The following is a 16,753-nucleotide window of genomic DNA, read 5'->3' as shown; positions in this document are numbered from 1 at the left end:
ATTTTTATTAATTAGTGTTTGACAGATCTTGAGTTAACAATTATTCGAGGGTGCTAACAATAGAATCTGTGTGTACACAAAATAATGCATCTTGTGTCGCACATTTAACACTTTTTTTTTATCAATATTCAAAACTTTTAATATATATATATATATATATATTGTGTATGCATGTGTGAGAGAGAGAAAAGAGAGAGTGTTAGTATTAAATAAAAAAATTAGAGATAAAAATCAATAAATTATAATTTTCAATATATTTAAAATAATAAAAAATGTGTTTAAAGAAATATATATATATATATATATATATATTCCATCATATATTATTAATATTTCTCGAATTATTCATAAAAACAGTACAACTATAATAGAGAGCAATTTAATTAACTTGAAGGAGATTATGAATATAAATGAGGGCGATTCTGGTTATGAAAAATGTGTAATGACATTTGACCATAGAAAAATTATCTAAAGGTGGGGAGAAGGAGAATTTTTAGAAGATGCACAATAAAATTTTGTTGAGTTCAGTTCAGTTAGGTGGGATCATAACAAGGTAGAGAGAAATTTCCAGATGAAATCTATCTTTTTCTCTTACATTTAGATAAAACAAATCATTTTCTTTAGAAATACATTAAATTTAATTTAATGATTTCATTTTTAATTATTTTTTCAAGATATTTTAATAAAGTCATTTAAATTTATCAAACTTTTATTGTTTTTATGAATAAAATATTTTCATTATCATTATATCTAAAATAATTATTTAAATATAAATAAATGCAACTAAAAATATTAATACACTTTTAATTATTGATATGTTTTTTTGCTAAAATTTGTCAAAGTTTTTTTAGTAAACATTTTCTTTTTTTTATTAACTTCAATCAAAATTAGTTTTAATTAATGTCGATCATTACTATGATTACGTGATATTCCTAAAATACTCTCCTTATAACATTATAGTAAGTCAATGCATAAAGTTTCTTTCATCTCTCGGAAACCTCTTCTACTATTATCATATTCTTTCTTCAATATCTCACTCAAATCTCATCTTTTCTCCGAGCAGATATTGTTGTTGGAATTTCTACGGATAACTCTTCCATTCCATTTGGTCAAACTCGTGATTAGAGTAAGTTTTGTTATATCATGTTTCTATATGAGTCCAATATGTGATTTTTTTTTCTGTTTTTTCTGTTTTTAGTGTTTTTAGTGTATATCTGGATTGCATGTGGTCCATTTTCATCCCAATGGACTCTCAGCATGTTGGTTAATTCATCATTGTGCTCAAATCATTTATTTGACCTTCTTGTGTGTATAGATCGAGTTTTTGTGAGAATGAGTTTTGGACCTATGTTGAGGGACTTAAAGGACATCAATTAAGGTGGGGGAGCTAAGTTTGGTTCAATTTTATGTTACCTATTTTTCCTGTAAATTGATGAGTTGTGTTTGTGAATCCAAAATGTATCATCATTGGTTTTTTATTTTAAGTTGAGATGCTTGAAACCTAATTGTCATAACTTTGAATGGTGTTGAAAATTTGGAGGTTTTCTAAGATTTATCCTGTAAATAGACTTGGTTAACTACTATAAGTTGTTTCTACGTGAAATTGATGCAATTATGACTTGTGTAAGGTATGAAATGTGAAATTTGGGTGTTTGGGTGGTTGGATTTGTTTGGAAAACGCAAATATTGAGTTAGTGTGATATGAAGACTCTCGTTGGGCAAGCCTGTTTCATTGGCGAGCGCCAAAAATCAAATTTGGCAAGATTCTAAAGAGGTTTACTTGTTGGGCGAGCCATCCTCTTGTTGGGCAAGTAGGATTTTCCTATTTTGAATCATCTTGAGAAAATTGGGATTTTTGCTTCGTCAACCATTGAATCGAGTTGAAATTTTTACAATTGATCCTAGACATATTGTTCTTCACTTTGACCTGTCATGTCTTTGATCGGAGGTCTGTAGTTAGAGCATTTTTTCACATAAGATTCCAATAGTTAGGTTGTTGACAACTTTGACCTTTGTTATTTATTTAGTGTATAACTTTTTCCATGGTTACCTAATTTGGTTGATTCTTTTTGCATTGTATTCAATTATCTTTAATTTGAATCCAAAAACATAATTTTCTGAGTTTTATTTGAGTTGTAGTTTTATTTTTAAAATTCCAACTCAATTTGTATATGTGGTGTTAAGTTTGTGCAATATACTTGAGAATGTGTGGTATAAAGTCTAAAGTATATATGATGATGAGGTATGAATTAATGAGAATGTAAGGGATTCCATGGAGGAAATCCTTTTGATGTATGTTTCTTTAGTTTATGCATTTATTTTGGATTCAAGCAAGGAGATATCATGACACTTTAATAAGCATTCACACCCATATATATGTGTGGTGAAAATAGCAGGAGATCCTAGTCTAAATGAAGGATAATGGCCTAAGACGTAAATGGGACTAACCTTGTGAGTGGTAGGGTGATACCCATTGGCAATGACTCTATAAAGTAGCAGAGGCAACCACAAGTGCATGTCTATAGTAAATCTGGTATCAATGCATGTATCTAGATAATTAAGTATAATTTTACCTTGTTTGTGAAATGTATGTTTTTTGAATGCTTGATGGTTAGTTTATCTTGAACTATAATAATAATATGAATGATTTAAGTTTATTCTATTGTTATACAACTTGATTCATTAATGTATGATATTTCTTTTGCAATTTAGTTTACTGTCACATATGTTCGTGGTATGTGTTGTAAGTGTATATTCTTTTGTGATGATTATTAGTCATTGAGCATACAAGGATACATGAGTTAAGTTACCTTAGCAAGAAGGTGATGCAACTGGATAGATATAGGACCATGGAAACTATATTGTATGGTCGTCCGGTTAGCGTAAGATGGGACAGTCCACACAGTTAGGAACATGCAATAAACCACCTAGAGACCGATTATACATGGATTGAACGATTACCTTTAAAACAATAATTAAGATTGATGATGATTAACTTAAGTCAAAACATGATCGTTACCAGTTGGGTTGTGATTAGGCTGATGTTAATCTGAAGCCCATTCTGAAATTTATAAATACAAATTTGAGGTAGTGAGATATGTTAATTACATTTATTACACATTTATTGCTAGAAGAGTAGTGATATGAATAATCAATTAGACACGTAGAATCCAAAAAACTTATAACCTCAACTTCATAACCAAAACAGAAACCATATTTGTTTCAACCTTTTAAAAAACTATGTATATCTATTTTCAATTTTCAATTGCTTGAATGGTCAATATAAAACAACTTATATACCAGTTTGGTTATTTTGGATAACTATAATAATATAATTTATGTCTTGTTTTAACTTTTTTATATATATATATATATTATAGTTTTATACAATTAAATAAAATGTTACATATTATTATTAAAATTATTTCTAGCACATTACTACATTTTTTTCTTATTTTTCAATCCATGTGCACCAAAATATATCCTTCAATTGATTGATAAAAATAATTTTAATTAATATTTCTATCTTAATTAAAGTAACCTTACAACTAAAATTAATCTAAAATGAAAATACAAAGATAAAAAGAAACATAAATTTAATAATAAAAAGAAACTTAAATTATTATTTTATAAATATAACTTGGATTGTTTTAATTTTAAATAATTTAGTTACCTATAAAATTTTAATTGGTTTCAAAAGAAATTATTTAAATAATATATATCATAAGATATTTCAATTTTTTATAAAGATATTTATCCTCTCAAAATTAGAAAGAGCAAAGATAACAAATATGAGACGAGTCAAATAAAATTAGCACCTATGGAAACGAGTCCAATAAAATCAACAATTACGGAAAGGAATCAAATAAAGTTTCTTATGAAACATTCAATGTGTTCATATTACTGTATGTTTATAATTATTTAAAAATATTAAACTGATTTTATTCTATATAATAAATATTTGGGTTAAATAGTCTCTAAACTTTTATGCAAATGAATTCATTTTTATTTAAAACGATATATTTTAATTTTTAAATTTTAAAAATAAATTGATATAGTTCTTTTAATTTAATTATGTTAAATGTGTCATGTTTTTCCGCTGATATCTAAGGTACGATGTGTCAAAGGGTGTAAACAACTTAAATATTATCATTAAACACATTTTACTTATAAAAAATGTAACATAATTTAGATAAAAGGAGTATATCCATTAAAAACAAAAATATATCAAAATTTCGGACAATAATAAATTTCAATTTTACATCAAAACTAAAAAAAAAATATATTTAACTCTAAATATTTTTTAACAATTCATTATTATTATTTCTTCATGGGTGTGTTAACCATTTATTTGGATTCGTTTCTTAGTAAAGAATTTAAATGGTTTATAAGAAGTCATATTTACCTCAAAGCTGAAAGAAAAAACACCACCTTAAATTTTAATTAGCACTTGAGAGAGAAAAAAGAAAAGAATGTATATAAAAACTAAGGAATATTTGTGGGATGGTTTTGATAATAGTTCAAAAGTAGGCAATATGATATGCTTATTAAATTTCTTTGATATTGTATTAAAAAGATGAATTTAACTTATCTTATAAAATTGTGAGTGTACAATGTGGAATCGATTACATACTGAGTTTCATAAGATGATTTCGACATATTTATGTGTATGGCCAAATGATATATAGTGTTTAACATAACGAAGATAGTTATCACTATTAAGACTAATATGAGATCAGGAAATTTTAGAATAGATCAGACCAAATCTGATATGACATCAACTTCATTTATTGATGCTTTTACTATTATTTATATATTGTTAACTTGTGTATCAGAATGTCATTATATATAGTATCTTTGGACATGCATGATTGAAAAATATGTGATTATTCTCAAATTATATTTAAGATATATATACCGAGAATATTATAAATGAATCTATATACAAGAGGACAACATAAAAAATAATATAAATTATTAAAATGAATTTTTAACTTTAATTGAACAATATACATATTCAATAAAAAAATTGAATTATGTAAACCATCTAACTCAATAATAAAAGCAGTTAGGCAAACCCTGGTACTGTGATTTAAAATTAAGCAATGCTTTATTATGTTTGCAACAAAAGAGTTTTGGTTTATGTGTATGTGTGCTTCATCACAAATGAAGCGACAATTGCATGTGCATGGAATTAATTAACATGGTTCTGTGCTTTAAGTGTCCTTTATGCATAATTTAAACTGAGAAGGTACCAACAATTATCACATACTTTAAATTAAGATTAGAGTCTCTAATTACCAACAAAGACTCCTGGGTCATGGTGCGAAGAGTAAATTACATTTAATAATTCTTTTTTATTGTTTTAATCGATAATAAATTAAAATGGACGAGTTTAATATTCAAAATATAAACCATTTAATATTTTTTTCATTTATTATATGATTAAAAAAATTATTTTGATACAATGCTAATGTCAATCAATTCAAAATTATCCGTGGAGATATTAAAATTATTATTATTAATAAATTTGATAATCTTAGAGTTTAACTTCTATACAGTCCTAAAATACTTACCGGTAAAACAATGATAGATATAATTAATGTGTAAGATAATTAAAAATTAAGTACATAAATAATTAATTTATATCCTTAATTTTAAAATAAAACTTAGGGTATGAATAAAATCAATGGATTTTATTAAAAAGAAAAAAATCATGAAAAGTTGGAAGTTAAAAAAGGAAAGTACATTCTACCTTGATTAAACAAATATTGAAAAGAATAGTATAAAATTGAATAATTTGGAAGTATTGGAATTCTATTACTCTCTTCTTTGGTAAGGAAAACATCCCACGTGCGAACCAAACTCCAAGATTTTCCAATTTCCAACAAGGAAAGCTGAATGCAATGCATCTACTTTTGTTTAACCAACACACCCTTGCTGACACAACTTTGCACTCATCCATGTCACACCCCATGATTTCAATTTCCTTAATCAAACCCTAATTTATAATTACCCCTCTTAATTATGATGCACCGATTGACAGTAACAAGCTCTCAATTGTAAAGGAAAACGAAAAGAAAGAAAAAGAGAAAGAAAAAGTGATACTTTTGAATAGAATCTGATAAATGGATTATGAGTTTAGTTAAAGTTCATGCATGATCCATATATAAGGGTTGAACACTCATTGATTCATTATACATAACAATTTGGATGGTGTGAATTGAAGATGGCCAACATGCAAATTGTCCCAGCTTACAACAACATTGTAGAGGCACAGTATGTTGAAATGATGGTTCCATTGTATTCTTATGGATGTGAGAAGAAAATAAAGAAAAACCTTCTCCAATCTTAAAGGTCATTCATCCTTTTTCTCTTAGTCTTATAGGCTATATATGCTTTATTTCAAACATTTATATGCATCCATCATTCTTACCAACACTTATTAATCACTCCATTCTTAAAATAATTATCTGTTTTTATCTTGTATTTTTTTCAGAGTTTTAGGACCTTGTCTAATGGAATTTATCCTACCACACTCTACCAATTACTTCTTTATTATAAAAAACAATATATGTTTGATGGTTGATCGTTTGTTTCAGTCATGTTTAACTCTCTGAATCTTCAAATTGTGCTATATGCAGTCAAATTTGAGGGCTTTTACTTTATGCACTCCCGCAATTTCTTTGCACACTCCAAATTTTCATAATAATCAGTGATTTTCAGATTTTTATTTTTTTTTCAAATTTTCAGAATAACATTTCTGAAACTGGATTTTGGAAAAAAAAATTCAAAATGATATTTTCGAAATAAAATTTGAAGAACCCATGAGATGCATTCTGGAATAGGTTTTTAGATGTAGAATATCCTAAATAAACTTTTTGGAACATATATGATATATTTTGGAACATTCCGTAAGGAATTTTTGGAACACATGAAATGTGTTTCGGAAAGAGTTCTCCATACGGTTTTTCTTACTGATACGGAGCTGGAGTTAGTAATTGTGGAGGTGCGAGAAGTAATATAACCAATTGTAGATAGGTTTTTCAAGCTTTACAAAGTTTTGGGTCGAATGGGTTGTGGGCTATGAGCAGAATTTGTTGTCTCTACTAAATTAAAGTTCTAATTGAGATAGAAACATCATGTGTATGTGGTAGGAGATAACATCTACCATTAATCAAAGAAAACTCTAAGAGGATTTTATTTATTTTTATCAAATTGGCTATTAAATAATGACAAAAACAAGCATTCAAATGGTCTTCTTTGTTTTCTTCCTTTTATTGTATGAATTGCATGTAATTCTCTTTCAATTTGGTATATACCATGTGAGTTTATCGACTGAAAAAGAAATTATGTTGTGTTGTTCACTATCATTTTGCTTAATAATTTATCCCGTATTATCTTTTCATATGAAATTGCTCATTACATCTTAAATTTATGGGTTAAATATGTTTTTAGTCCTTAAACTATCAAGCGAAATTGTTTTTAGTCTCTCTTTTAAAGTAAGGTACATTTTAGTCCCTCTATTTAAAAAAAAACGTTAATTTTTTATCCTCCTGGGAGGACCAAAAGTTAAGGTTTTTTTTTAAGGAGGAGGATTAAAATGTACCTTACTTTGAAAGAGGTACTAAAAACAAATTCGCTAGAGACTAAAAACATATTTAACCCTAAATTTATTTATTGTATAAATAAGATTTACATAAGTGAAAAAGATTTTTATTATTGATGAGATTGCAGGCATATACTCTGTGAACGTGGATTACTATGAACAGAAGGTGACTGTGTGGGGAATTTGCAACAAAAATGACGTGCTAGAAACCGTGAGAAGCAAGAGAAAATATGCAAGGTTTTGGAACCAAGAAGACAATGTTGTATTAGAGAAATCACAATCATCCTCATCTTCACCATCACAGTTTCCTCCGAAAGATTTCAAACCCTCTTTAGCTTTAACCAAGGTTCGCTCTCTCAGTTTGAAAGCATGGAAGAAGATCTTCACTAGATCATATTCTTTCTGAATTATTAAGTCATCTGTACAAGAAAGGATAAATAAGTGCTTCCAAAACAAAATGAGTGTAAATTTTCAAATGGAAATCTTAAGTTCCATATCTCCCTTGTATTGTACATATATTATTGTCCAAGCATTTCAGATCTTTAAGCATATATTCTTGCACTATTTCCTTTTACATTGTGATTTTGGTTTATTGATTGAATCTCATATATCAAAACATCATATTTGATGAGCACAATATTCTTGAGAAATTCAACACGCAAAAATTATGACAACATTCTAATATAAGTTTAAGTCTTTCATTGTTTGTTTGAAGATAAACAAAATTAAATATTATATAAAGATAAAGACTTGTTTTAAGATTTTCAACGAAAAGATATTTTAATCTCTTACATGTGAATTGAACTTTTGTGATTCTTTTTCAAAGTATTCATCACATATTCAAATTCTAAATGAAGCTTTATTTATAGGAATTCTCTCACTGCTCACTTTTTTCCTAAATTGTAATATTTCAAGCAGGGAAAAGAAAGTAAAAAACATGGTGGTGGTTATGATAGCATCCAAAATAAACACAAAATGGTATCTAAAAAATGAAAAAAAGAAGCTTAATTCATTGTCACATGAATTGAACTACAAAGTAATTAGAATGCAAATTTTCATATAATCCTAAAAAAAGAGCTGAAAAATAAGCATGGAACATCAAGATTTATTCCAATGGTGGTTATTACGCTTGATTCTATAAATAGGTCAAACTTTAGTTTAGAAAAAGCAAAATTTAAAAGATTTTACTAATTAAAATATATAATTATTCTAATCTTATCCTTTTCAGCTTTGGCCTTGTTGTTGTAAACATAACTGTATAACTGACTTGTGTCAGACAGTTACTGGGTGCCATGCACACTCTATATACTTCACTGTTTTTGATTCTTTCAATATAGTGAATATTCCCCTCTCTCTCTGTGTGTGCTATCTCTGCTGTTTACAAGTTTCTTCTCTGCATACTGTTACGTTAACAGTGGTATCAGGAGCACAGGTTTGAAAACCTGGTGGATCAACTCAAGACGATCAAGAAGATGACTGGCGTAATACACAGTAACTTTCCTGTGTTTGATGGTACAGGGTTTGATGACTGGTGTGTCAAAATGGATGCCATTTTTGGCTATCAAGAGGTTGACGAGATTATCAAGAAAGGTTTCAAAGAACCAGTGAAGGGTGATCTCGAAGAAACAAAGCGATACAAAGAAAATAAGCGATTGGATTGCAAGGCCCGGATGCTCCTACATCAATGTGTATCGGCTGCCATCTTTCAGAAAATTTCGAAAGCGGCTACGGCAAAAGAAGTATGGGAAATCTTGCAGGAGGGATACGGAAACTCAGGCAAAGTGAAGAAGATTCGGTTGCAATCCTTGCAGCGACAATACGAACTTTTGAGTATGGGCGAGCAAGAAACAGTAATAGACTACATCGGAAGGATTCAAGTCATTGTAAATGCGATGAGATCTTGCGACAAAATTGTGAAAGACAAGAAAATAGTCGAGAAAATTCTCAGAACTTTGACACCCCAGTTTGACCATATCGTTATAACGATAGAAGAATGCAAAGATCCTGCAACGATGAAGGTGGAGGAGTTACAAAATTCACTGGAGGCACATGAACAAAGACTAATCGAAAGAAGAAATGCAGAGAAAGAAGTAAATCAAGGTACGAACCAAGCTCTACAGGCTAGAAGCAATTATAAAACCAGAGGACGTGGAAATGGAAGAGGTAGAGGTCGTGCCCGGGGAGGTCGAACTGGAGGCAGAAACTCCAGTGTGTCTGATCAGAATGATGAAGATGAGTGTAATGAAAACAAGAACGGCAGCAAGAGAGGAAGAAAATACTCCAGAGGGAGAGGAAGAAGTAACGTTGATAAAAGAAACATACAATGTTATACGTGCAATAAGTATGGACATTATTCATCTGAATGCTGGCATAATGAGGATGTAAAGAAAGGAAAAGGAAAAGAGGAGGCTAATCTGGTGCAAGATGCAGAGGAGTCTGATTCAGAGCAAGTGCTATTAATGAGTACAGTCATAGAAAACGAAAGAGAATACACGAACAGGTGTAACGAGTGCAAGAACAGTGTCTCTGCATGCGACAGGTGTTGTAAGGCTAAACACGTGTTGTTAGCTGACGAAACACAACATGCAGAAGATGAATCCTGTTGGTACTTAGACACAGGCTGTTCCAATCATATGACAGGGAAGAAAGAGTTGCTATTGGATCTGAATCCGAGTATTAAAAGCAGCGTGCGTTTTGCCGACGATAGCGTGATCATGGCTGAAGGAGCTGGAAGAATTATGATCAAACGCAAAGATGGACGTCCTGCCTACATGAATAATGTACTGTATGTGCCAAACATGAAGAGTAATCTGCTGAGTCTGGGGCAACTTCTTGAAAAAGGTTATACAATGACTATGTGCGAGAAACACATAAATGTATTTGACGAAAGACAACGAATTGTCCTTAGAGCCCCACTTGCCAAGAATAGAACATTTAAGGTAAATCTTAATACCCTTTCTGTTCAATGCTTGACTGCTGTTGATTCCAAGGAAGAAGCTTGGCTGTGGCATTATCGGTTCGGGCATCTGAATTTTAGAAGCCTGAAATTGTTGAAGAACAAAGATCTTGTAAAAGGAGTTCCTGAGATACAGATTCCTGATAAAATTTGTGAAGGATGTGTTGTTGGGAAACAGACCAGAAACAAGTTTAAACAAACCATGTACAAAAGAGCAAAGCAACCACTTGTTGTTGTCTACTCGGATGTTTGCGGTCCATTTGATGTGCAGACAATAGGAGGTAATAAATACTTCTTGCTTTTCGTAGATGAGTGGACTAGGAAGATGTGGGTGTACTTGATCAAAGAAAAGAAAGCTGTATACCAATGCTTTGTAAAATTTTGTGCTATGGCGGAAAGGGAATCTGGTTTGCAGGTTAAAATTTTCAGAACAGACGGTGGAGGAGAATTCAACTCACTTGAATTGAATGAGTTTTGCACCAACAAAGGTATCGTGCATGAAGTGGTAGCTCCGTACACACCCCAACACAATGGTATTGCTGAGAGAAGAAATCGGATGTTGCTTGACATGACCAGGTGCATGATTAAACCAAAGAAGCTGCCACACTGCTTGTGGGGAGAAGCAGTCTCTACAGCAGTTTATCTTCTGAATAGGAGTCCAACCAGATCATTGACTGACTGCACCCCAGAAGAAGCTTGGTCTGGAGTTAAACCTACAGTTAAGAATCTGCGTGTTTTCGGATCTATATGTTACAAACATATACCAGATGAAAGAAGGAAGAAGTTAGATAATAGAAGTGAGTTACTTATTCTTGTCGGGTATCACTCAACTGGTGCCTATAGAATGTATGATCCAAGAAAGAATCAGATAATTGTGAGTAGAGATGTTATAGTGGACGAAGAAAACATCTTTGATTTCAATATGACAAAAACCGAGCCAGACTATGTTCAAGCCATTTTAGAAGACAATCATATTGAAGAAGAACAGGTTACTGGAGGCATTGAAAGCAATAACAGACGGTCACAGAGAGTTAGATTTCCCTCAACGAGGCTGTCAGGACATGAAGTGTTTGCAGATAGTGATGTTTTGGACTCTGGAGACTTGACTCATCTTGCGTTTTTGGCAGATGCAGAGCCTATTACTTGGAAGCAAGCCATTAACATGAAGGATTGGAAGGAAGCTATGATTGAAGAATTGAGATCCATTGAAAGAAACAGAACCTGGGATATGGTTGAACTACCTCAGCATAAACGGGCAATTGGGGTAAAATGGATTTTCAAGACAAAGTACAAACCAAGTGGTGAGATAGCAAAGCTAAAGGCCAGACTTGTAGCGAAGGGTTTTTTACAGCAACAAGGAATAGATTATATAGATGTCTATTCCCCAGTTGCAAGACTTGAGACAGTAAGACTCGTGATAGCAGTTGCCAGCTGGAATAACTGGAAAATTCAGCAGTTAGATGTGAAATCTGCCTTTCTCAATGGTCCTTTGGAAGAGGAAGTCTACGTGATGCAGCCACCTGGTTTTGAGAAACAAGGTGAGGAACAAAAGGTGTATAAATTGAATAAGGCTTTGTACGGACTCAAGCAGGCACCACGAGCCTGGAACAATCACATCAATGCATTATTGATCAAGCTGGGATTTAAAAAGAGCTCTGTTGAATTTGGTGTGTATGTGAGAAGTGCTGGATTACAGAGCAAACTACTGGTGTGTTTGTACGTGGATGATCTCCTCGTAACTGGAGATTCTGAAAAAGAAATAGATATGTTCAAGAAGAAAATGAAGGAAGAATATGAAATGTCTGATCTAGGCAATCTGAGTTATTTCCTCGGACTGGAATTCATGGAAACAGCAAATGGAGTTATTCTGCATCAAACAAGGTACATCAATGAAGTTCTGAAACGTTTCAGCATGACTAACTGTAACTGTGTTCCAACCCCAGTCATTGCAAATTTAAAGCTTGGAGAACAACCTGAAGAGGAATGTGTAGATGCTTCTCTTTATAAACAAATCGTGGGTTCCTTGAGATACATCTGCAATAGCAGGCCTGACATCAGTTATGGTGTTGGCTTACTAAGTAGATTCATGCATGAGCCTAGGACATCACACTTGACAGCAGCTAAACACGTTCTGAGATACTTAAAGGGAACAACAAATCTTGGTCTTCTGTTTCCCAAAGCATCCAGCAGCACAGAAGGCACATTGGAGGTATGGTGTGATTCAGATTGGAGTGGAGACACAGTGGATAGAAGAAGTACGTTTGGTTACTTCATTCAATATGGTGGAGCACCTATTTCTTGGTGTTCTAAAAGGCAAAGTGTAGTGGCACTTTCTACCTGTGAAGCAGAATATATTTCATCTGCAGAGACAGCATGCCAGTGTATTTGGTTAGAAGCACTCCTTGAAGACTTGAAGCTGAAGTGTAGAAGACCCGTACAGTTGATGGTTGACAATAAATCTGCAATAAGTCTATCAAAGAATCCTGTGTTTCATGGGAGAAGCAAACATATCGATACTAAGTTTCATTTCCTAAGGGATTTAGTGAGTCAAGGCAGAGTTGAGTTACTGCACTGCCCAACTGAAATACAAAAGGCTGATATTTTTACTAAAGCTCTCAGACAGTCCAGGTTTGAGCAGCTGAGGGTTTTGTTAGGTGTAATTTCGTTTAACTAGTTATGTTTAGGGGGGTATGTTGTTGTAAACATAACTGTATAACTGACTTGTGTCAGACAGTTACTGGGTGCCATGCACACTCTATATACTTCACTGTTTTTGATTCTTTCAATATAGTGAATATTCCCCTCTCTCTCTGTGTGTGCTATCTCTGCTGTTTACAAGTTTCTTCTCTGCATACTGTTACGTTAACAGGCCTAAGTTCACACATTATTTTGAAAATGCAAAACTGAGAAAACATTCAAGTGATTTTTGGCCCAAAAAGAATCACCACGTCACAAAACAATTCAGATTTCTCTGATAAATTGATATAACTTTCACTTGTGTTTTGTAAATTGTTGAATTAAGTATTATTTTAATTTTTAAATTTTAACATAATATTAAATTTTTTTATAGTTTAAATTTTAATATAGTTTAAATCTTAAAAATTAATAAATAGTTATTTTAATTTAATTGTGTAAAAGAAATTACATGTTAAAAGACGTTTCAAGTTAACGTGTGAGATGACTATATCGATTTAATTTTAAATTTTTGATATTTAAAAAATATAAATATATTTATTCTCGTATCTATACAATCGACACACTTATAAATAATTTAATAATATTAAGTTGAGAGGAATATATCGTTTACTTTTAAAAATTTTGAGAACAAAATATATGAAATTTAGAGAGAGAAGAAATTTTAATTTTACGTCTAAATTTAAGAAATATAAATATATTTAATTTTATATTATTTCCACTACACAGTCGACACACTTATATATGACCATATGATTGAAATTCAAATATTAAAATCATCAAAATGTCATCACCAAAATTTTTTCGAAACTAGACATGTTAAGTTTTATGATTGCATCACCATTTTTTGAAATTTGTTTTAAGTTTTGGAATATATATCATAGTTAAGTGTTAAAGGATGATAATTAACGTGTTGTCATGCCTTGAAGGAAACTTGTTTTTGTTTAAATTCTTTCTCTGACACAATTTCAAAGTGGTGTTGATTGATGCATGACTAGATTGACAAGATTTGACTATTAAAAAGTACAAGAAAAAATGAGAGAAACGAAGATGGTGACTAGCAAGCATGCCATGTCTCTTTTCAAACAATAATTGTTAAATTTGTAAAGGAATATACGAATTTAGATTTAAAAAAGCATCATTTGCCTTTATATGGCAATTCTTCCTCCACTCCCATGATTTCTTTTTACACTTTGAGGGTGTGTTCGTTTGAAGGGAATTTACTATTTACGTAAATTGGGAAGGATGGATTTCTAAAAGTAAGGATGTTCTGATGAGCTGATTTGCGCCGATTTGCGACGATGGAAAGGCGATGATTTTCGGAAAAATCACTGTGCATTTCATCTGCGCAAAAAGCGACGATTTGCGCTGATTTAAGTGACAAAGTCTTATATGCCCCTGTAAGAAGTACGAGCACTGTGCAGCGTCGTTTTTAACGTGAAACGATTCTTAGTTATAAATAATCGATTCCAAGCTGTTCATGATGAGGAAGCACATGAAGATGAGAAATGAAGGAAGGAGCAGTGGTTGAAGAAGTTATGGAAGAAGCCATTGGCAGTTCGAAGAAGAGGGTCTCTAGAATGCCTACCACGTAATCGGTTACAAGTGCCGTAACCGGTTACTCATTGTAGAAGACGGAAGTGTATTCGGTTACACATCCCGTAACCGGTTACAGCTTCAATGATGCTTGGCAAAGATGTGTATTCGGTTACAGTTCCCGTAACCGGTTACACAGCGCCAAGTTTTACGGTTCAGGTGTGTGTTATGGCATCGTGTCAGGTGTGTGTTGTGGCGTGGTGTCCGGTTGGCCTTCGTGTTTGCATTATCTGCACTTGGATAGGTGAAGCGTTGAAAATGTGCAGCGAATTCACGTTGCACATGATGGAGGTGGGGTCCGAGCACTACCAATGGAGGCATAGTCATAGACAGAGAAGAAGGGGAGGAGGGAGATGTAGATAGCTACGAAGGTGGTTGATTTGGTAAGTTACAGAGAATGTTAGTGATTCATATGTGCACAGAAGACACCCATTCCCTTTTTTTAATAACTTTGCTGAATTTTAACCTTGTTGTTTGACAGTTTCCCTAGCTAGAAGAACAACAGATGTCCAGAAGTATTACAAAAAGGTTGCCCAAGTTTGTTGTGGTGATGAATTTCCAAGGACGAATTTGATGACATTTTGGTATAAACAGCCATAATATTAGTGTTTATTTAATTTTTCTTCCAGGACAGTGGTTGGAGTAGATGTTCATAAGATTGTGTTCGTAATTAATTGCACTTAAGATTGAGTGAAAAACAGAAGAATATGTTATACGTGTAACCATTGGTACATATGAAGATGCCACAGACAAATTTATGACATTCTTTATGAATTTGCTTTGGCAAAAAAAATTTTGGCAGAAAATTACTGATGTTATGAACGTAATTTAATCAAAGCAATGATATAAGATATTGATGTCCTTTATTTAACAGGTTGCATGCAGTCATTTTATTTCAATATTGACACCTGAAACTACTATGTTCTTGGGATCTTACCATGAATGTATAAATATTGTTAAATATGATATGACTTGTTGAGTACATTAATTCAATGATGTTGATTATTTGCATTTTATGTATGTATAAAGTTGTTCATGTTTGGTTTATTAAGGTGAGACTTTGAAGTTTATCATTTTAAGGAGTGACAAATAAATTGATATCACTTCGTACTAAATTATATTACAATTTAATTCTATAATTTCAAATACATTCATTTTACTACAATTTAATTTTTATAATTTTAAAACATTAATTTTAAAAAAATTTTATAAATTTTTTCTCTTTATTAACATTTTTACAATTAAATATAACATTACAAAATAACATTTTATAATACTTTTATAAGTAGGGGCAATTTGGTAATCTTTATTTTCTACCAATTAAACTAATTTTTAAAATCAATCACATCAATCAAATCCTACACTAATTCTCACAAACTTTCCTTCCAAATCCACTCTCAATTAACCTCAAATCCACTCAAAAAAACAACCACTCAAATTACCCTCAAATCCACTCAAATCATCTCCCCCAAATCATCTCCCTTAAATCCCTTAAAAAGAACACAGCCTGAAAGAAGTGTTGAAATAATGAAGGTGCGACAAAGATTTTATGGAAGTGATAGAGAAATCAAAGGTAATTTTGGTTTCAATACTTCTTCATTCTCATTATTCAACTCACCAGTAAAAGTATTATGTGATGTGCAATTTATACAGTAAAAGTAAAAATGCAAGAAACAACTCTAGAAAAGTAATAATGCCAGTTGTAATAGAATATGCAGCAAAGCAAAATAATCATCCTAACAAACTAATAATAAAGCAACAAATAAAATATGTAGTGGGCAAAGATAATAGTGCCAACTGTAATGATAAGCAGAAGACGTGTCTTTTTCACACCCTTCCTCAAGATGGATGGTAAATGTTCAACAAACCTATCTTGAACAAATTATCGTGAAAGGGTC

The 16,753-nt window shown here is 31.6% G+C and overlaps 1 protein-coding gene across 1 annotated transcript; it reads left to right on the top strand.

The window, feature by feature from the left end:
- The first annotated feature begins 6,191 nt into the window (after nt 1–6,191).
- LOC108337906 (uncharacterized) lies at nt 6,192–8,116 on the top strand. The gene is given in 3 exon segments (XM_052880799.1): nt 6,192–6,357; nt 6,603–6,606; nt 7,731–8,116. Coding segments are annotated over 3 exon segments (417 nt in total). The 5' UTR covers nt 6,192–6,229; the 3' UTR covers nt 8,016–8,116.
- The last annotated feature ends 8,637 nt before the right edge of the window (nt 8,117–16,753 follow it).

The sequence above is a fragment of the Vigna angularis genome, chromosome 7 (assembly GCF_016808095.1).
Source record: "Vigna angularis cultivar LongXiaoDou No.4 chromosome 7, ASM1680809v1, whole genome shotgun sequence".
NCBI lineage: Eukaryota > Viridiplantae > Streptophyta > Magnoliopsida > Fabales > Fabaceae > Vigna > Vigna angularis.
Note: the sequence above shows the minus strand (reverse complement) of the source record. Positions and strands in the feature narration are given on the sequence as shown.